The sequence below is a fragment of the Prorops nasuta genome, unplaced genomic scaffold, assembly GCF_024137725.1.
Source record: "Prorops nasuta isolate Cenicafe-Biocafe unplaced genomic scaffold, Cenicafe_Pnas_1.2 PNAS00018, whole genome shotgun sequence".
Taxonomy (NCBI): Eukaryota; Metazoa; Arthropoda; class Insecta; order Hymenoptera; family Bethylidae; genus Prorops; species Prorops nasuta.
This window is the reverse complement of record NW_027116815.1, coordinates 50,052-72,663: the sequence shown is the minus strand read 5'-3', so window position 1 is coordinate 72,663 and position 22,612 is coordinate 50,052. Positions and strand designations below refer to the sequence as shown.

At 44.8% G+C, this 22,612-nt stretch overlaps 3 protein-coding genes across 5 annotated transcripts; 2 read left to right on the top strand and 1 right to left on the bottom strand.

The window, feature by feature from the left end:
• The first annotated feature begins 243 nt into the window (after positions 1-243).
• LOC136779991 (breast cancer anti-estrogen resistance protein 3 homolog) lies at positions 244-6,499 on the top strand. Of its 2 annotated transcripts, none has more exons than XM_066737995.1 (6): positions 244-519; positions 1,638-1,863; positions 2,878-2,995; positions 3,408-3,647; positions 3,716-5,192; positions 5,266-6,499. In XM_066737995.1, the coding sequence occupies exons 1-6, from the start codon at positions 477-479 to the stop codon at positions 5,595-5,597; spliced, it is 2,436 nt and encodes an 811-aa protein (XP_066594092.1). In that variant the 5' UTR covers positions 244-476; the 3' UTR covers positions 5,598-6,499. The 2 variants fall into 2 exon arrangements, with proteins under 2 accessions (XP_066594092.1, XP_066594093.1); XM_066737996.1 differs by lacking the exon at positions 244-519 and adding an exon at positions 909-1,492.
• Positions 6,500-8,512: 2,013 nt separating this feature from the next.
• LOC136779996 (beta-lactamase-like protein 2 homolog) lies at positions 8,513-10,537 on the top strand. Its single transcript, XM_066738004.1, has 3 exons — positions 8,513-8,719; positions 8,813-9,446; positions 9,541-10,537. Exons 1-3 carry the CDS (start codon positions 8,589-8,591, stop codon positions 9,673-9,675), a joined length of 900 nt encoding a protein of 299 aa, XP_066594101.1. The 5' UTR covers positions 8,513-8,588; the 3' UTR covers positions 9,676-10,537.
• On the bottom strand, positions 9,768-22,369 carry NFAT (NFAT nuclear factor). 2 transcript variants are annotated; one of them, XM_066737994.1, is made up of 7 exons: positions 21,486-22,369; positions 16,570-16,859; positions 15,652-15,982; positions 14,173-14,691; positions 13,622-14,089; positions 12,935-13,540; positions 9,768-12,854 (listed from the first exon to the last, which is right to left on the bottom strand). In XM_066737994.1, exons 1-7 carry the CDS (start codon positions 21,619-21,621, stop codon positions 11,116-11,118), a joined length of 4,089 nt encoding a protein of 1,362 aa, XP_066594091.1. In that variant the 5' UTR covers positions 21,622-22,369; the 3' UTR covers positions 9,768-11,115. The 2 variants fall into 2 exon arrangements, with proteins under 2 accessions (XP_066594091.1, XP_066594090.1); XM_066737993.1 differs by having other exon boundaries at positions 15,625-15,982; positions 21,486-22,368.
• Between the last annotated feature and the right edge of the window lie 243 nt (positions 22,370-22,612).

Sequence of the window (22,612 nt, the reverse complement as noted above, 5' to 3'; positions counted from 1 at the left end):
GCCATTATTTTTTTTTCTCTTTCTCTCTCTCTCATTCTTCGAGCTAAAATGTTACACAGGCGTTTAGATGACGTCAGAGACTTGGGATCACGTGCACCGTTATAGAATAGCCGGTGCCTGAGAATGCAAGAGGAAAGCAACGCGAAGTAGCGTGGAATAAGAGAAAGAGAGAAGGAGGTACTAGAGTCATGGAGAGACTGACTCGGCTCTAAACGCTACTCGACGACACTGAACAGTCTCGACTCGGCTCGACTGGACTCGACTCGGTTCGGCTCGACTCGCTCTTTTGCTCGTTAGTACTGCCATGCTCTCTCGCTTCAACTCCAGTAGCTCGGTCAGCAGCAGCACGGTGTCAGTCGTCAACGCATAATGACGAGGTTCTCTCGTTCCATCGCTTATCGCACTCCATCGCCAAACCACGAAAAAACTCTGAAGCAAAAGCACCGGGTTGTCGGAGGCATGCCGCCAACGAGAAAATGGGAAAAACGGCCAGCAAACTCAAATCTCGTCGAAGCCAAAGTTAGTTGGACCAATTATATTATCAGACATAATTCTGTGCTAGTTGACACTTGTGCGGTTTTTTTTTTAAGCATTGGCTATATTTGTATATGCTGTAATGATAAGCGATCAAGAAAGACACAGTGTAGGTGCGTGTATCGTGGTCGATGTCGTAATAGGCCATACCTGCCAGGAGAGAAAAGTTGAAAGAGCGCGAGAGAAACCGGCTTTGGTTTGTTCGGATTTCGAGCGATCTTTAGAAAGAGGGGGGAGGTAACGGACGATAACGATAGTGAGATAACGCGATAGCTCTAAAATGTTCAATTACTAATGTAATGCGCGGGGATTTAAGCAACATTTTGATTTATTCAACGAGAATATTAAAAGTAGGAATTTATTGGAAAAATATTCGAATAGCGATTTTCTCGCGTGTATATATTTATCATTGGAATAGAGGACGAGCGCAACGCGAGTTATCACGTTGCGCTGGCAACGTGCGCACACCTGCACACTCCAGCACTCTGTGACCCACGCATACACACAGTCTTTCGGTACTTGGAATCTGTTCGATCGGCCTTGCTTGGTACAGAGAAATAATAGTGTAAACGAAAGGAATAAATCTTTTCTATCGCTGTATCTCGCTTACATACCTATGCCAATTGAGACCAGGTTATAGATTGTATGGGTTCACTTATCATGGGTATACATCAGGTATACTACATAGTATTGCATGTATATAAAAAAACGTAGTATATTAGAAAGTGCAGAAAGGCGCCGTAAACACCGAAGCGAAATAATTTTACTGCAGGATGAAAATGCTTTTGCAGAGAGTCACTCTGGAAACTCTCATTCAAGATGTTCACATGGTGTTGGCGAAAGGGCCTTTGGAGAGGTGGGAAGGGCTTTTTGACGGTACTTAAGAATGCGGAACTATATAATAGGGCCGCCGGAGGGTAGCTGGCTCGAGGGAGGGCTTCTTTAGGTTATTGTGCAGGTCAGAATATGCTAAATAGCCTGGCACACGCACGCACGCACACACACGCATACACACAGATTGCCGTGGAAGGAATACTTTTATGACTGCTTCTGGCTAAAAGAAAATACAATTAAAAATTTATATTGCTCCCGTGTTCATTCAGGTATAGCATGGAGTTTTCGATTTCCGTCAATGGGCACTCTGCACAATCTGAGCGCCAGTGGCCGACGACGAAAAAAAGATGGCATCTCTTCATCGGTCTCTTGCAAGGATCTTCGTCCAAACCGGCATACGATTTATCTCCAACCAGAGATTATCATTCACAATAAGGAGCCTTGCCTCATCGTTACACCACCTTCACCCGACGATCTCACTCGAAGGAATCAATGGTAAGAAAACCTACATAACCTGTACAAACACAAACCCATTTATATACGTACCATCGAACGACTATAATACTCATTATCGCAATTTTACCAACAAATAAAGTTAACAGAGACGATTTTCGTCGTGAGAATGATCAATGCAGTGGCAGTGGAACGTTCATCCATCACGATTAAAATGTGCGAACAATGCAAAACACACGGTACTACGAGCGATACGGCACGATTATTGAGCGAGCCTACGCGCATGCGCATCAGTCCCCAACAGTTCCCTCTGCGTGGAGAATCAAACCTCCACCCCCTTCCCGAGCAGATCAATAACCCCCATATTGACACGCCATGACCCCATGCAACATCTTTTGCCGACTTTACCACTTTTTATACAACTGTCGCCGTGTCGAATAGACGGAAAAATTCCCGGTGAAATAGCGTCTCGTGAAACGATCGGTTTTTGCACCGTCGGTTACTGCGAAGACTCTCGAGTGTTGCCTATACAGTCAAAGATTTGTTTTGGTTCTCGATAACGGAGAAGCTGGTTTGTTTGCTCGCGCGAGAAACGTGCAGGGATCTATTATAACGTGTACGGACTGGAATGAAATGGGATGGGCGGTTGGGGTGGGGTTGCGGCGAGCGTGCTACGGCCCTGGAACGCGGAGCAGAGCAGCAGAGTTCTTCCTCTTGAGCCACACACCAGTGTAGTGTTTTGTTAGTGGGGTGTGCGCCCGCGCTCTCCGTCAACAGTCAACATTGGCCAACGCGAGAGAGTGCGAGGAACGTACACAGAGGACAAGGACAAAGAAAAGCAAGCCTCGATACGGGCGCTGCTAGTGCATGAGTTTTGTGCTGCATTCCGTAAGTCGAGATAGACGCGCGAAGAGCAAATTTTCGTGGCAACTGCCTTTGACGTATCCACGACAGCCTCGGGACTCGCCGGCCGGCCGGCACGTGCGCCGATACAGCCGCCTCATGCATCCTCCAACGCTCGAAACTCTCTAAAGCCCAGCAATTATTTCCCAACAGCAGCTCCAGCTCCACTGTATCCTCCGAGGATCGGGAAGATCCTCTTTACGACGCCTCCACCCAGGCTGGGACCCCCGAGAGGACGCTCAAAACTGACCTCGACTCGACAAAATCGATGGTAAGAGTCAAAATGTACTTGGCATGCTATTCTTCAGTGAATTTTTCGTCTTTGAAAATGACACCCAAATGACTCATTTACGACCACTTTAAGTTTAATGAATTGGAGAGGCACACGGATGTTGTGTCTATATTGTATATATACTGCATGTGTATATAGTATACGTGTAGCCTATGTACTGTATACTTATTGCGCGTACGTAGTTATATTTCACTGCTTGATATTTCAATAAGCAGTACTCTTTAGCGCTCACTTGATAATTTTCTTCGAGCGACGTTAATGGGACAATTCTCTCAACAAGATAATGACGCTTGGGAGAGCGCGAGTACTCTCTCTCTCTCCCTCTCTCTCTCTCTCTCTCTCTCTAAAGTCGTTGGTGGAACAGCGCGACACTGATTGGTCTTCTTTGCAGGAAGCACCGGAGGATACAAGCCGTAAATTATTGGAAAGGGAACTGAGATTTTTGGATCCACGAGACTTACGCTCGCACGCCTGGTATCATGGGAGTACACTGAGGGGCGGGAGAAAGGGCGCGGAGGCTCGAGTACCCGACGATGGAGATTTTCTTGTACGAGACTGTGCATCCCAGCCTGGTAATTACGTGCTCACGGTGCGATGGAAGAGCCAGCCACTGCACTTTGTCATCAACAGGGTGAGATTTTCGAGGAGGATTACTCTCCACAGAGATGGAAAAAACGTTAACGAAGACATTTGTTTTAGGTGGTGCTTCAGCCGGATACTGTATACGAGAGGGCCCAGTATCAATTCGAAGACGAGGCCTTCGACACGGTAGCCGATTTAATAACATTCTATGCGGGCAGTGGTAGACCCATAAGTCAAGCCAGTGGTGCAAGAATCGTTACCCCTAAGCCAAGATCAGTGCCACTGAGCTGCGCAGCTAGTACAGCCACAGGGATACGTCATTGTTCCAGCCCCTCGTCTACCTCGATAAACACAGGCTCCCCTCCGAGACTGCCGAGAAAGCAGCAGCGGAGTCATTCTTTGACCGCATCCCAGCAAGAACAACAGCCAGCCAATCACAATTCATCGTCCCAGCTCTTGAAACAATCGAGCACCCTTCCCAGGGTACCACCGATTCCAAATCAACCTGCTTCCTCCTGCCTCTCCCTGGGCAGGCAAAAGATCAGCAGGGTCATTTCAGATCCAGCACTGAAGCAGCAGCAACCATTGCCACCATCTCCGCCTCCCCCGCCCCCACCACCACCACCAGTATCGCAAAATTCTGGATCAGCACCTCCAAAACCTCCCAGAGTGCCTTACGTGCCGAGTCAGTCTCTGCAGAAACCACAAAAGCACCATCACCATCCCCATCATCATCATCATCATCAGGCTTACCAAGCATCTGGTAGCGACAGTGGGAACGGCTCTGGCGACAGCGAGTTCGAGACGAATAATTCCAGTGGCACCAGCAGCAGCAATCCCTCCACTTCTCTTCCCATCAAAGGTGTGGTGATACGCAGTCATTACAGCGATATTCAGGATGAGGGTATGAATGGTGCAGCTGCTGCTGTCAGGAATGAGCAGCTCGTAGCAGGAGCACCATCTTTTGAGGTAACGACGGTCCTCGATGTGGAGGGATTCAACACGCTCTTGTTGCCAGCTGGTGACCATCGTCCCCTGGATCCTACGGCTCTACGTGGTGTTTCTGGAATGTTGCATGACTCTGCTCCAAGGGTTTTAGCCTCCCACCTCACTAGGATAGATCTTGAGTTGGCTCTTCAAGCCAGACCTAGTGGTGGTCGCAATGGCCTCAGTGGAATAGAGCTGGTAACCCTTCCTCATGGTCGACAAGCCAGAATGGATCTGATCGAAAGATCAGAGTGTATAAAATTACTGGTGGCTGTAACCATTTTGGCAGGTGCCACTGCCATGGAGAGAGCTGCCACTATCAGCAAATGGATCAAAGTTGCCATAGATACGAAAACTGCCTTGGGTAATCTCTACGGCTTCTGTGGTGTTATGCTGGGCCTGTGCCTGCCTCAAATCCAACGACTGGCCAACACGTGGCATTTCCTGAGACAGAAATATACCGACGAAGCCTTCAATTTCGAAGCTAAGCTGAGGCCTACCTTGCGAGCCATGAACGAGTGCACCAATCCGCAGGCCCCTAATACTACCTTACCACACTTGTTGCCAATTGCCCTGCTGGGGGAGCGAGGTCCCGAGGACGTTTCAGGTATATACTCCGTAGGATAATCTTGTACACTCTCAGTACCAGCTGTAAAGCCTCTCATAAAATTGAATTTCAGGAAACACGTCATCCTCTGGTCTGGCAGCGGCCATTCTTTCACCATGGGAAAATTCGGCGTCCGACTGTGGACTCTCCATTCTCTGGTCACATCTGGAAGCATCCAGAAAATTAGCCGAGAGCCTACCACTGTTTCGCAGAAACGCTGAAATAGCCTTGGAAGGCAGTAGAAGCGACGAATTATTGTCGGATGCCTTTAGAACGGAATTTCACATTAAGTTTCTGTGGGGAAGTCGTGGCGCAAACGTCGCCGCTCCAGAGAGGCATCTAAAATTCATCCAAGTGCTAGATGCAATGTACGATAAATGCGCGGCCAGCGAAGTGTCCGCGTAATTCCAGACCAAAGCTTTATGTATTTAGAAATGATTTATGTGATAACCACTCGAACGCGATAGTATCCAAATCGTACGATAAATCGTAGTTAACCTAAAACACGACATCTTCCAATTTTTCGGCTATCGATTATAGCCCTTGTTCGACATAGCCTCTCTTCGGCATTGTAGCTTTACTACGCGAAAATTCAACTCATCCGTCGTCGGACCAATTTTCTTATGCGTTTACGCAGTGCAGAGTAGACTTAAGCCTACGGCACACTATGCTGGATTTCGTGGTAGAATGCTTGCTAGATTTGTGAGGACCAATGAGATTATTATATTTAATTCACAACTGAATCATCATTGGTCTTCACAATTCTAGCAAGCATTCTAGCACGAAATCCAGCATAGTGTGCCGTAGGCTTTATACGAGAAGCGCGGATTCTGTCACGTTCGAAAAACATAACCTACACGAGCGATGTAACGAAGCTTTCGGTGTTCGCGTCAACCGCGAGCCCTAGAACCGCGAGAGAAGGCATTATGATGTCTTGCGGTAAGAAATCAAAAATTCACCCCTTTTGCTGTGACTCCCGTATTATACGTATTTAAATACGAGTACTAGTAGAAGAATTTAGAATTGTGTATCTGTCGTTATAGAGCAGCAGCAGCAGCAGCTACAGCATTTAAAACCCCATTGCGTAAAAAACCTCTTGTTATCATTCCAAGTTCTGATATATTGTCTGACAATACGAGAGACTGGAACTACTATATAAAACAACGATCAGTTGAAGCCAGATATACACCGTGTACTTAATTTTTACATTATACACGACAGCATATAATTCGGCCAACATTATTATACATATATTGTAAATGTTGTTCATGTTTGTTTATACTTATACAGTAATATACGATATACAAGACAGACAAGAAGCTATTTATTTTTATTATATTTGTATTCCTTGTGTTGAGTTATCAATCGAGTATGAAGTCGTCAGCTGTACGACGCACGTGTTATATTACCATCTCATTGGCAAAACTATGAAGGTACTAAGTAGCTCGAGGGAGCGTAAGGTGGCGCAAAGTTCTCTTTTATGCCATAAAAAGAAGTTAAATTGGTGGGAGAGAAGAGGTTGGCCGCCATCTTGAGTGTACGTATATATAGGATATATCCGATATATCTACCAACAATCAAGATGGAGGTCAGGTTTTTTTTCCCGTCACTTTGGCTTCACTCCCGCGGACGTAAGGCTGCTCTTAAACGCTATGTTATGATTGGTTAATTCAGTTAATTAGACCAATCATGACGCATTTTTTAAACAATGCTATCCTAATGCTAAGGTTTCTGAACTCGGTCCCTGCCGTAGCTTACTAAATTTGGAATGCTGACCACTGATTGGTTATAAGAATGCAGATAGCCAAACAGCAGTCACAATTTCAAATTCAAAACGATTCCAGCATGGAAACCTTCAGATTGGTATGTACTATTCATCACGCATCTTATTGAGCAAACGCACGTTACGTCATTGGCGCGGTCCTATATTACAACTAATCAGGTGCAATTGTTCAGTAAGCTGCTCCAATGAACGGCCCGCGTTCCGGATGCTCCTATTGTCTACCGACAGTTACACTTCAGTTTTCGAAATTTAACGTACGGATTATCGATGAATTACGCGTCGTGTTTTATCGTAATCACAGAATAAATCATTAATTATCCGCCATTAAAAATAATTATTACTTTCGTTATTAAAATTATACAATTTATCGGATTTTATTACACTTAAATAGATTGTGTTGCTCAATTTTGTAAAATACAGTATAAGATCAGGATGCATTGTGTGATCAAAATAAAAGTATTTGCCTACGAAAGAATTCGTATAATAAAAGTTAAACTTGTAAACATTATTCGTGCGCGGCGCGAGTGTTATATCTGTGTAGTGTTTGGGTGCATGCAGCGGTCAAGGGCACAGCTTCAAGGGCTCTCATAGCCTGTAAGTTATATTATCTTATTTTATAGTTTGAATAAACTTCAAACTAATTCAAAATAATTGAATTTAATAACGTGATAATCTTTTTTCTTTATTACAGTAGGCAACCTCACTTTGGGGTATAAGTGCATCTTTCGAACAACTGCGTCGTGAGTGCTATTTGAAATAAAGTATATTTGAGTCACGTAGTGAAATTTAAAAAAATGTAGTCGCGTAACACGCGTAGTGCCGTGTATCGCGTTGTGTTTCGCGTCGTGTAATATCGTTTTAAAATTAATTTATTGCGAGTGAATAACGGAAGTGCTTTTATCGTAATCTTCATCATCATCATCATTGTCCGCATCATCGCATCATAAAGGTGAATCATCGATGGATTTCGCCGAATGAGTGAGTCCCACGGGTAAAACCGTGGAAAATATTTTTACTAACAAAAGAATGACCGAAAACCTATCAGTAGGTTACAGTCGGTCCTCCTTCTGTTAAAATCATTTCTTGTTTTTATCTTACATGTTTTTCGGCTTCTTCAATACGATAAAATTTACTTTGCGTGTGTTTTTCTTTCAAGTGTAGCTTTCTGATGTAGGTAGGCCCTTCAGAATAGCGTTTTAAGCAGGCGTTATAGCTTTCGGTATAAGGCTGTGTTTTTTCTCAGGTTTTTCATTGCGAGCATATCTATTATTCCTATTTTTCTTTCAGCTTTGGCTTTCCGATATGGGTAGGCCCCTTAGTTTTGTACATTACGTAGGCATTATAATTTTCGGTTTTAAGTAGGGTTTCTTTCAATTTCGAATATGTTCTGACCAAAGTGTTGGGAGAAAAAAAGTTGGCCGCCATCTTGGTTGTAAGTAGATTGCCTATATCTGCTTACAATGAAGATGACGGCCAACTTCTTTTCTCCCACCACTTTGGCTTCGCTCTCGCGGCCATATGTTGCACGTGGGCAAAACAAACCGAGAGGTTATGTACGCGGTTCCTCGATCGTTCTAACCACACGCGCAGCTGATAATTATATTTGTAACGATATGACTTCGATGTCTTCCACCATTCCTTTGCTTTCCAAGCTCTCGAGTAAAGTCATTCGAATCTTGGGTTGTAATCCTGGCCCTATGACATTGCAAGGTACGAATACTTACTTGGTGGGTACTGGGGATAGGTGAGTGACAAGCAATACCTAACCTTACATTCTACAGTAATGCACGATTCTGTAATAATAATTAACGCTGAAATCGATATTTCCATACTTCAGACGGATTCTGATAGATACCGGTGATACTGATACGGCCGATAAATATATAAAACTGTTGAGTCAGGTGTTGACAGAAGAAAAAGCTACTATACAGCACGTAATTATTACGCATTGGCACCACGATCATATAGGAGGGGTAAATTCTGTTCAAAAATTACTCGAAAATATCTCTGCGAAACCAGCAACAGTGTGGAAATTGCCAAGGGCTGCATCTGATGATAATGCTCGCGACAGTGAGAATTCCGTAGAGTGGCAAGCCCTGACAAATGGCCAATTACTAGAGGTGGAGGGTGCAAGCTTGAAAATCGAGTATACCCCTGGACATACCACTGATCACGCTTGTCTTGTCCTCCAAGACGACGAAATTTTATTCAGTGGCGATTGTATACTCGGGGCAGGTACTGCAGTTTTCGAAGATCTTCACGATTACCTTATATCGCTGAAGAAAATATTAACTATTGCTCCAAAGATAATCTATCCGGGACACGGACCAGTTCTCAACGATCCCATTCCACAAATCGAGTATTACATTAGGCATCGTCAGGAAAGAGAAAGAGAAATCTTACAAGTATTGGAGAAACATGGGCCGGCAGAAACGTTGTCCGAGATTGATATAGTGCAACACATATACCGCGTAAATTTTCTTTTGCTCTTTTTGTCGAACGTCTTTTTAACGATAGGTGTGAGTGTTTGTACATAATCATTTAACAGTAACATATATTTATCAGGATACACCGAAAGCCTTGTGGCCTGCCGCGGCATCAAATGTTCAGCATCATCTTGAAAAGTTACGAAAAGAAGAAAAGGTGAAGGGCTATAAAGGGAAATGGAGCATCGTACAAACATTGGAGTCTAACCTGTAATGTTGATTAATTTTTGTAAAAAGTTTAAAAAGCTTTCTATGCCTATTCTATCACTCTCACTCCTGATTATCCTAAAAGAGAATACGCGGGTATCAATATGGTGAAACATTTATTCGCTTTACAGAAATAACGATCATACATATGCACAGAATTTTTCCAAACTTAAAACTTACCGACGTGCGCACAACATGCAGCACTCTCTTTGTTACAGATATAATTCGATGACAAAGTACATACGAGACATTACAACGGTTTATTCGACACCTCATGATCCTACTACTTGGAAAGTTTTCCCTTTCTGTTTCTTTTTGTTCCTTAAACGATCGTGTATAACTTTCATCGGATACAATGATATAGATTTGATAAAAAATATATATTCTGCTACAAGGATAAATCACGACGATAGGTGTGTGTGCATCTGTCCTTACATTTTCATATAAAATTCGTTTGCTACACAAACTTGGCGAGTATCGGTACTCTAAAATAATTAGCACCTTGGTATTTTAAACATAGAGGATATACGCGAGATATCCCGATAAAATTCGATCTTTTCTCTCTCTAATAAGCTCACTTTTCCACTTATCTCTTAACCTTCCGCTTCTCTCTTTGGGTAAGTAAATATATACTATATATTTGTATATATATATATTTTGTTTCTATACTCGTATATATCTAATATAGTATATGCTATTCTTCGTACTGACACATATAACCATATGTGTATAATAATATAATCTCGCCGTTTCGCTGCGCTCATTTATTAAACGTCGATAACATTAACATAATCACATAGCTCTGTTATTAGCAGCACTAATTAACATGAAAATTATTAAACAATATACGAAATATATTATAATTAAAATATCATCATAGAAACGAAGTCAAACAACAAGATGATCCATTGTTCATAATGAAATCAAGTCAAGGAAGGATATATAATCAATACAGAAGGTACAATAGGCATTTAGTCGGCTACACTCAATTTCCACAGCTCTAGTTCAGAGTATATCATTCTGAGTGGGGTCAGTACATTGTGCAACTGTGTTTTTCCCGCTAACACACGTTTACGCGTTTCAAGGCACCTGTTCGCGCGCTGACACCGAAGACATAAATTAATGAATTATCACATTGCAATAACTTGTCAAAGCAAACGTAGATACGAGAGAGAATCTTTAGTGATGGCGCGATGTTTTTCCGTCCTCCTCACTTCACCCTTCAACAATCATATTCTCTCTCCTTCGTTCCGCCGTATTTCCGCTGTAGCTCCACTTTTTACGAGTCAATCAAGAGAATAAGAGACTGGAGGAGAATACGGCCGGACGAACGAGCGAGCGTAAAATGAACGGACTTGGTCGTACGTAGCACTCTCAGAGCAAATTGAAATTAAGCTAATAATCAGTGGCGTGAGATTAGAAGATTCTCTCGAATTTATTCCGAGTACTACATGAGGAAACCCCCCTGAGGATCGAAGCAGCTCGGATTTATATAGCTGAGTAAATCGTGATCGGACATTGAAGTCAGCTCTTGGGGTAGCATAACTCCGTTGTCCTCGGGTTTCCTGATGGTGGTGCCCGCCGTCGCAGGAGTACCGTTGGTCATCGGTGGTTGTATCGTTTGCCTATTAGATTGAACCACCGGCATCGAGACCGGCGGAGATTTGCTAGTAACTTGCTCGACGATGTTCCCTTGACTCGCCGGTGATTTCGGCAAAATGCCCTCCATCGCGCTATTCATGAGCTGCGCGCTCTGTGTCGCCACACTGTTCAATATGTTCTTCGTCGCTATGATGGCGTGTGCCGTTGTGGTCGTGATGGGCCGGTTGTTGATGATGTCCTGGGTGGCATTCGTGATGACGTTGTTGATGGCTTGCTCGGCTGCCGTGGTTAGCCTCTGTTGCGAGGGTTCCTGAGCAGCACCGCTTGCCAAGGCCGAACTTGCTTCAGCGACAAATCCAGCCGGTTGGCTCAGCATCGAGCCAATATCTTGTTGTACCGCGTGTTGCATAGCCTGGGCAGCCTGCGCTTGCTGCACAGCCTGTTGAACAGCTTGCACTTGCTGAACGACCTCGTGAGTGGCCTGCTGCACCGCCTGCTGCACCACTTCCTGGGTCGCTTGTTGTACGGCCTGCTGAACCGCAGGTACCGCCTGAACCTGCTGAACAGCTTGTACCTGCTGCACTGCCTGTTGTACCACTTGGGCGTGTTGTACAACTTGCTGAACAACCTGTTGTTGCGCTTGTTGCACAGCTTGAACAGCCTGTTGCTGTGCTTGTGCTACCACTTGCTCAACCTGTTGTTGCGCTTGCGCAACAACCTGTTCCACTTGCTGCACTTGCTGCTGCATCACCGCTACGTCCTGTTGTGCCAATGCTTGAATTTGTTGAATATGCTCGGCAGTCGTAGCAATGTTATCCGAAGTCACGCTCAACGAGGTACATGGAGACACGGACACCGAGCTTGTACCAGCGGACTCGGACAAGCTCGGTAGCATCGATGCGCTTATGCTGGTCAATAAACTCTCGTTGCTCGTGGCTTCCGATACTACGGATGCCGAGGACGATATGGCAGATACAGCGGCAACGCTTACAGGTAATGACGCCGAGAGGCTTGGTACAGAGGACGAAGCTGGCATCAGAGCTTCCAAGAGCATAGCCTTCACGGGAATGGGTGGGCTTGTTCTTGTGGTTTGTGGACTCGGTATTCTTTCGTGCTCTGGCACTGTCGTCACGTGACCCATCATGGGACTGGAATTGGCGCTAACGTTACGCATAGGTGACACCATTTGATGAGTTTCAGCAGCCGCAGAATTGACCAGTGCCTCCAGCTTCACGGCGGCTTGAGTTACCGAATCTAAAATACCATTTGGCGATGACTGCTGTTGTTGTTGTGGTTGTTGCTGCTGCTGTTGTTGCTGTTGCTGCTGTCTTCCATTAGCGATTATTGAGTTTCGTTGCTGTATCACACCTACGAATCCAGTATCCTGTACCTCTGGCTCCTTCGAAGGAGTGTTTTCAATGTGATTGAGGTATTTCTCGATACTGTGTCCGCTCTGCGCTGGAAGGGGTTGGCCAGCTGGGGTCGTCGTAAAATTCGTTAGATTGCTGAATTCCGCTTGCTGACTGATCTTCATGCGTAGGTCAACAACACCTGCGCCAGATATGCTGCCATTTGGAGTTGTCTCTGTCGGTAACATAGAAGTAGTATCTTTATTAGAGGGTTCGCATCGACAATTCTAAGTTGAGATTGATCGTGAAAAGTACCGAAGGCATTTTGGTGAACCGCCGCTGCAATCGACAGAGGATGCTGGTTGCGCATCATGTCCACCACTCCAAGCAAGCTAACGGCCTCTTGTACCGGAGAACCGTTCGCTGCTACAGGTACCGTGCACATCAAGTTGGATGGATTTGCGTCAAGCGAATTCTCGTTTACCAGTTGCTGTAGTGGACTCGCAACGCTCGGACCATTGGCCGTCGGTGTTGGCATACTTTGCAGACTATTGTCGCTCAACATGCTGCTCTGACTGTTCTCGTCCAACACCTCGGTCTTTAGATTGTCCGGCATTATTAGCTGAAGATTGGATGAGGAGCGCCGAGTCAGAAGGGGGTTTGTTGCTACTAGAGCTGGTGGTGGGGGCATCATGACGTCATTGGATGAATTTTGACAATTAGCAGATTGTGCGGCGGCTGCGGCTGCCCACATCATGGCAGGCGTCACTTGGGCGCTCACCGTGGATGGGGGAGGGCTGGGGTCGCTCTTGAGAGCATCGGCTACTTGAACAGCCTGTTGCTGCTGCTGTTGTTGTTGCTGCTGCGACTGCATACTAGCCAAAAAGGTCGATGTCCCCGTGGCAGTTTGCGAAATCAAGGCTGAAAAATTATAAACGGTTGTCATACCGAACTGAGATGGGATTGCTTAAGAAATTTTACAAATATATTATGGTATCTCACTGTTGCTCGTTACACCGGTGGTCAGAGGCACCGCCGTGGGGGACGAGCTTAAGCAATTGGCCTCGTTGCTCGTGGACGTCAAGGGTGGTGTAATGGACTCTACTTTACCAACTGAGGGTTCCGGTGGACTCGACGCTGCTGTGTAAAGAAAGATGTGAGGCTCGCTGGTTTTGCCAGATGACACTGCGTACAATTTGACCGACACAGTTTCCGTAGGGGCGAGATCTTGTCTTCTGTAGGCAGGTACCACGCAGACCAAATGCGTTTGCTGAAGAAACTCTTTGTCGGGCAAAACCGCACATTCCCAGTGGGGCTCGAGGCTGCTCGACAGATCCTCGTTGTCCAATTGAAAGACTATTCGAGTGTCCTTGAGGAAATTTTTACCCAGGATAAATAATTCGAGACCACCCGTACATGGGCAAGACGTCAAGGACTTCTTACAGATTTCCGGGATTCCTGGTGGTTGAGCTGTTCGAGACAAAACGAGAAATAGATTGTTTTTTTGTTTCTGTCGAAATTAAAGCATTTCTATGAACTGGAAGAATACTCACTACACACTATAGGCTGAGAGCAAACTTGAAGTGTTTCGGTGGTACCATCCGGATGAGAGATGGTCGTGCGGAAAACCATTCTACATCGAGTTGATTTCTTTTTGCTACGACCTTGAAGAACCCCAGCCTCCTGGGGGAATCTATGCTCAACGTCGACGTTACGTTCCTTCAGGATACCGACGCAGTCGCAAGTGACCAGCATCTCTTTGGACGGGTCCATGTCAACTTCGATAACGATCGTTCCGTCGATCTTCCTCTCGATGCAAGGGGTTGAATTCTTGCCGCTGACTCGGCAAGCTTGATAGAACATGTGAGGTGCGACTCGACCAAGATCCGTCCCTATGAATACCTGAAGAGTAGACGGTTTGTCATAACCAACCAGTCGAACAATCGGGAATCCATTGCCCGTTCTATCCTTGACCGCTCCTCGGGAACCTTCCGTCTGGTAGCGCGCCCTGTGCTGCTGCTCCGGCTGGCAAATGATTTGCAGTTGCGTCTTTCCGTCCACCGATGAGCTACCTACGCGCCCAACGGACAGAAAAACAAGCACGATTAGTAATGCGTACTCGATGGCCCGCCATCTGGACGAGGATGCGTCGAAACATCGCGAAACCCCGTTTACTCGATCGGTAAAACAACGGTTTCCCCGCGAAACCTCGTGAATTTTTCTAAAATTGGCCTTGATTGCTCGCGACACGCCAGGCCGCTTTTATATACGCTTCCATAAATTGCGCAGTTAATTGCACACAATTTGTCGGCAAACATAAATATCATTAATGGGATTAGAGTTAATGCGATACACCGCGGTGACTGAAGGAATCGCAAGCCCGCCTAGCGATAACTAAATTCACGACCTTGTAAATCTCTCGACGCTTCCTCTTTCTCCTTTACTACACTGTTAACGATTCTCTCTCGCTTTGAAAACATCTCTCTGTATACACGCTGAGTGACATTGAATGCGCATGCGTTGCGTACGCTCGCTCGCTCGTACCGGGAAATTTCGCCTGACCCAATTCCGAGGATCGTACCATAACCTCATTGCGTTTGCGAGTCGTGCTTGTGCCTGCTTGCTTCTTCATCGACCGATTTCATTTCATAAACAAAGAGAGAGAGAGATAAGATATCGCTCACTTCTTAAATTTCGTCTTGAGGTAATTTGTCCGGAACTCGCTCGAGCATTTTCATCGTCAAACATGAGAGAGCAGTTTCGTTTGACGTGTTTTGTGTATGGCCTGGATTAATTTCGAGATAAAAATATCGCAATTGCTTTTTTCAAAGAGAATTGGTGAGAGATTTGAGCCGGAATTCGTAGTCTAAACTTATACTTAAGTTCAAGCTTGAGACCGGTAAAATCTATAATCTATGTTACATATCTTATGGGTTTCAAGATGTTCTTAAGCTTAAGTTTCGAATATGAATTCCGGCCTTAGAACGTAAAGGAGAGAAACTTACAGAGTTGGGATGTGAGAGTTACCGGACCTTGGTGAGGAAGAGCAGTCCTTTTTGCGAGGACGCCCATGGCTGGTCTAGGTCTAGTAATGCCAACGACTCTTCCAACCGCAGCCCCTACAGCAGTAGCACCGTTTCCCGCTCTGCTATTGGTTATGCCTGCGATCGGTACGCCACCATTGGTCGTTGCTCTGGACGAGCTTTTACCCTCCGCCGCCGCTGCTGCTGCCACTATTGCGTGTCCACCACCACCACCACCACCGACTTGCACTTCGGGAAACGAAAAGTTCGCATCCTCCGACTCCAACTTGATGTCCATCTTCCTCCTCTTGGAATCTTCCTCGCCGACGCCGTTCCAAGCCTGTAACACGACGATTGATCATTACGTATTTCTCGCGTCTCATTGAACTAGTCAATTTAACGAATCAGAGCACCCACCGAGTTCAACCGCCTTCGTCTCGGGTAAACGGCGTCTCGCCGTGGCTGTATTAACTATATTATTGCAAAAATCACCTCATGCTTCTTTATACAATTATCGTTTAGGTTTGTTTACAATCCTTCTCTTATTTCTGCATCAACTTACTGGTGTACTACTAACGAACATCTTCCACCCCCCCCCCTCTCCAGAGTGCTACCGATAGACGCGATAAAGAGCAAAACGCCATTTCACGACGATCATTGCTGATAATGATTGAGACGTCGCTTAGCTGTGCAATCGATAACCCGTGTGGCTATACATAAATATAAATATTAGCTGGTACGGATATTACCGAGAAAAGGAATGAAACGCAAATGTTTTTCTATAGCCCGAAGACGATATAATCCTCGCTCGGATGCTCAGACTGTTGGTTTCGTATAGTAGTACACAAAAGTGTTTTCAGCGAAAAAGACAACAGAAAGAAAGAAAGCAATGAATAACAAGGGATATATATATATAGAAATAATTACGTTAGCGTCGCTGAGTTGTTGCTGCTGTTGTTGTTGCTGTTGCTGCAGTTGATGCTGGCGTTCCTCGAAACCGAGGCCCGAGTCGTTGGAATTGTCGCAACAGGCGTCTTGAGACGAATTTGCTCTTGAAACGTGTTCATCCGGACTTCGACCGGCCACGGAAGAAAGTGGAACTCTTGCTGCCTGAGTGATTCTTCTCGTAGCTGAATGTGCGCGATTGCTGTTCGACGGTACCCTTGCCACCGATGATCCTGTCACCGTTGACGATTCAACTGCACCCGCATTGCTACCTGCGTGATTAAAGTGGTTGTAAATTGCGAGACTAGTTCAAGGTCACTCGGGACGTTGCGACAACAGACATTCCCGTTGATAAAAAATCATATTTCTTTTATTACCATTATAATAATTAGCATAATAAATAGCAATTATAATGAGATCGTCGATGAGGAGAATGGCACGGATTCGTAAATAAGATAGCCGATGGAGAGTGATTTTTCAGTTCGGGAGGTTATCCACTGGCCACGTGACACATGATCAACAAGCAGAACGACAATAAGAACTCGCGTTATTGGTGTATAGCGAATTAACTCTGGGATGAATCGTGGGGAATTGTAAAATGACAGGGCAGGAGAATCGAGAGAATTTGGGATTATTGGATTACGCATACAGCGCAGCGTCGTACCTATATAATTCGGAAGAGGAAGATTCGGTGGTTATTCTTAAACCTTGGTTAGGTTAGCGTTTGCTTGGCGAGACTCGCGTCGCGCCTAGGCGGCCAATGACGAGGCTGCTCAAAGTCCAGCTGAAATACTCGGACAGCGGGAAATACACAACACGGACGCTGCGTTATTAATATAAAATTAATGCAATATTCGAGACTCCTATGGGGAAAAACCGAACCACTCGTTCCAGTACCCAAAAACAGATGGCGCCAGTGTGCAAAAAAATCTCAAACAATCCCCGATCTTCCTTAAAGATTATCTATCGTATACATCGATGCTTCGGTTGAATTTCTAACCTCCAAACCAGAGTGATGGCAAGAATAGGAGGTCGTTTGACAAAACTCGAAAGCGCATCCTCTGTTATCTGACGCAAACAAGAGTATAAGAAAAAACAAACAAGGTCGTAAAACCAGTTCCTCAGAAGCGTGTAGTGTATTGGAAAAGCCGTGATGAGTGGGATGGATGATTCTTCGGTGGTTTTGCCCATTTTTTCCGTTGCTATCAGGTGAATGCCGTTTAGGGGGGGGGGGGTAGTGCCTTAGGAAATATCTATATATAGAACGTGAGCAGCAGCAGTGGCAGGAGCAGCAGTGGCAACTTTGGACGGTATAATTGCGAGGGGTGGGACGCGTGGGCGTGCGTGTACAGGGTGTGGAGGCAGGAGGCCAGCAAAGGGGGTGAGAAATGGTCGAGCTGGCGAGCAAGGAGGGCAAGGCGGTGAAATGGTCTGCGGCTGCACACATCGAGACAGGTGCAGTGTATCTGTGTGCGTGCTTGCGAGGAAAATCACGGGACGATGTCAACGACCCACGCGCGTCGACACTCTTCGCTTCCAATCTCGTTTGTTCGCGATTCAGGATCTTTCTCCCCCCCCCCCCCCTCCCTCTCTCTCTCTCTCGATTGATACCGCCGCAGTGCGATTTCTGCGCATCATCACTGCTGCTGCTGCTTCACGCTCTGCAATTAACTCTCTCAATTTAGACTCTCAAAGTATTTACCTCCGTCCATCTATCTATAGTTATACCTGGAGCGCGCATTTACGAGTGTGCTCTCGATAACAGGATCGATAAACATCGTTACTATTACATTGTAAACAGAGCAGCGCTCGCGCTAACTACGACGCCTCTCCAAGTCTCAAGGATATCGTTACCGGCCGAGGCCTCTCCCCCACCCATTCGCATCGATCAAACCGATAAGGATCGCTCTAGGGTAGTTTCTCAAATATCCCCCCTACCTCCACCACTGTCCCTCGATGGATTCAGCAATTTTTCTCATTTTCTTTTATGATTGGTCCTCTCAACACACAAATATATATATATATATATATTACATTTACGATGGCGTGTTGATAGCCTACTTAACTCGAGTCTACAAGAGATAATAGGATAGAAAAAGAGAATTCATAAATATATAAATATATATATATATATATTTATATAACGAAGAATCTAAAAATACAAGTAATTTTTGGTTATTTTCGCTCTGCTCGAAAAATTCTTTGCTTACTAGTAGAATCAGTCGTGTTGCGATAAGCAAAGCTAGTAGGAGCTATTTGAAAATCGATAAATTGATTAGCGGTTGGTCTGTAAATGTGGATGAAGAGAGAGAGAGAGAGTTGTAGAGTGCTCTTACGCGTATATTGAAATCCACAAGCGTACATCGTTCTGCGTGATTCTAAGCTGGATAACGGAATAAATTTTAGATATATAAGCAGAACGCTACAAGATGGAAGGTGGATAAAAATTAATCTTGATTCTCGATAAATAATAATGGTCGATCGTCTCTGCTTCAGAGTCGAAAAGAATTTCGATGGAGATCGATATTACATACTTGAAATTTATTCTTCACTCGCACACAGGTGCTACTGATAACTCTGCTCGAGTTAAACATTGCTGAAATATATTATATTACGTAAGGGAAAGCCAGTTATATCGATACAAGATTTTTCGACAGTTGCGTCAACAAATATAAGTTTAACCGTTTCCTCCACCAAGCAGCCTCGCGTTACACGCCTTAAAATCCACCTTCGATCTTGACAAATCTCCCTTTCTCAGTGTGCTGCTGCTGGGCTTGAAATTATTCCAAGATGTTGCAAGCCCCGTGAACTTGACAAGCTCCTCCGGGGAACCGGAATATCTCTGCTTATAAGTGAAAGCGACCAGTGCCCTACACTGTTGCAGTCTCTCGGCGCTTCGAATAATTCCACATTGAAGATACAAGAGATTTTTTTTCATAAAGATATAGATTGACCTGAAATCTTGCAGCAATTCGCTCGAAACTTTGTCGAATCGAATGGTACGTTGAAAACGTGAATTAATCGAGGAAATTAGTAAAAAAGTTTTAATATGTTACCTTGTGGGATTTGGTCAATCTTATGCTCGTGTTCGAGTATAAAATTATAAAATACAGTTAAAACTGCAGAGTTCGTAGAATGGGATATACAGAGTAAAATAAACTATTTACATTTACTTCTTATCGAGCCAGTAATTAAGTAATTGACGAAGGCTTAGAAAAAATTTTAATTCTATGTACCTTGTATTCGATTGAGTATTCAAGAAAAATATTTACCTGCCTATTAATATGATTTTCGGTGTATCGCGTTGCAATTAAGGATATCACGCATTATAAGTTTATTTATAATATTTTTTAATGTTAGAAAAAAAATCGCAGGCACCTCAAGTGCCCCTACTTGATACATCCCTAAACGTTTGAGTCTCCTTAAATGAGAGAGAGAGAATATTCAGCTCACTGATACACGGTAGAATCACACCGGGACACGAAGAAAATTTCAAAATACTTGTACTTGACACTACCAACCATTCTGGATCAATCCAGTTGTGTGTTTAAAGTGCATAAATGAAAACCTATGGAAAAATGTGTACCTAACGATTGCTATATACATATGCACGTTAATCTCGTATATCGAAAGAAGAGCCGGCGTTGGTAGCAATCGACGCAATCGCATAATTGCATTGCCGATATTATTTAATGACAGACTTTGATGCACAACGGTCACGTGAAATTCATACATTGTGTGCACCAACTAGCAGAAACCTTCACTCGTCTTCTCCATTTTCAATTCTTCTGTAACTGCATTTATCGACTCTTGCCACTTTTTAACGATTTACGCGTCATCGCAGGTTATTATCAATTTATCAAAGATTTTTTCATCTCTTTGTATAACACCTGTAAGAAAACAATATCTCGTCAATTATGTATACAGTATTAGATATTATGATAATTGCATAAACACGAGAAATCTAATTCAACGAACGTTCCTCTTCTGCAGAACGAAATACTCACGTGTAAACAGTGTATTATTATCCACACATAATAGAGTGGATTTCTTAAGAAGCAGAAACTAAATAACGCGTTTGCACAAGACGATGAATATTGGTCAAAAAAATCGAGTAGGGATTCTGGAAACTGTTGTACAGTTCGACTTTACGCAAGCAAGCAAGCGTGGAAATGATTCTACCCTCGGAGAGGTAAAAATGAGCGCGAACTTTCTCCGATTGCTCGTCAGATTTTTCGATAGATATACACACGTATTATAAACGCAGTGGTGTAATTCGCGAGGCGATTGGCCCGCGTGCCAAGTGGAGTATTTTCTCGATAGTGTTTTTTGCGTAGCAGAACAGTTCGCTGGTCAAATTACGGAGAGCGCACGGAGAAGGCCAGCAGAGCAGAGAAACTCGGTAATGCCGGGGGCGAAATCACTTTGGTGAAAGCGCGCAAGGGGAGGAATGTTGTGAGACGTGAAACTCGTGGTTGGAAGGTAAATAGGGGGAGGGGGGAAGGGTGAAGAAAAACAAGGAAAATTTTGATGATTGATTTTTATAGAGTCGATAATAATCCACTGTGTGTTCTTTCCGGAGATCCTTAGCAAAAACATCCTTAAGAAAGCGTACGCAGGGGGGGGGGGGATGTTATGGAACGTAAACTAGGTTGGTAGAAAATAATGGGAGAGAGGGAAAGAAAAGCGCGGGAAATTCTGATGGAGCAGTTTTTAGAATGGTGATAATAATCGCTAATATGATCTTAAGGAAGAAGCTTGGGAAGAACGTCGATCAGGGTCTGTGCAAGAGGAGGAATATTATGGGAGGTGGGACTCGTGGTTAGCAGGAAAATAAGTAGAGGGGAGGGGATGAAAAAAGCGCGGGAAATCCTGATGAAGGATTGAGCGATTGTTACCGTGGCGATAATAATCCACAACGTTCTTCCCGGAGCACCTTAGCAACAGCATCCCTAAGGATTCCTGTCCCGGATCCGTGCCGTTAGCAGTGGTCCTCCTCAATTCCTGCCTCCGCTTCTCAAAGTCTGGTGCCATGAGGCTCCGCGACACCACTGTGACCCCCCACTACCCCCACCACCACCACAACCACGACCAATACTGTTTTTGCAACACTTGGTGTATTAACACGTCGAAGAATCGCAATCCTACGGTTTGAAGCAATTTGCAACGCTCGTAGTACAAACTGGAGGGTCCAACGTTTCACGCGACTCCTCGCTGCTAGCCATCACACACAGTGGCTTCCGTCGCACTCTTGCAATGCCGAAAGCTCCGCAGTCACTTTATACCGTCGCTGGTTTGCGGGCAGCGAATTTTCCACATGGCGTATTAATTTTGAGGCGAAGACGATGGGACGATCGAAGACAGAAGAGAATTTCCTAACAGTCACTGGCTGCGTGGGAGTCTTGCAAAATTTGATAACTGCTTAATTTCTCAATAGAGGCCCGAAGGCGCGTGAGTTTCCTCCGTTGTCACACGGTGCTTCTGGCGCGCGATGCTTTGCTGTCGGGTGAGAGATTCAGAGCGTAGGGAGGGGAAATAAGAAGAATTTTAAGTGGGGTTGAAAGATAATATGGAGGAACATCGAAGAGAAACGGAAGAGAAAAGTCAATGATAGAACTATTACTATGGATGGGATTTGGAAGGGATGGAAATGGAAATAGAGAGGGGGAATAGAGAGAGAGAGAGAGAGAGAGAGAGAGAGAGAACTAGCTGTGGTACAACCGATGTTGACGGTACGAGCGTCAGTGAATTACTGAAAAGGCGCTGCTAAGGAGAATCGCTGGCTGCTGAGCCTCTTCAGCCACCGGTTTCTCAATGCTGACTGTAAATAGCCCCCCTCCGTCTCTCGCTCTTCCCCCTTCTACTTTACATCTCAATCTCAGTCTCCCTCCTTATAGTATAAGCAAGTACATCCATCCCCACCAAATACCGCCCACGAGATTCAACGTGTCCTCGTCGAAGGTGACCAATCAGCAGCTGCTAATTATTCGCACTGGATATCTCGTCGCTATCCCCTCCCCTCTTC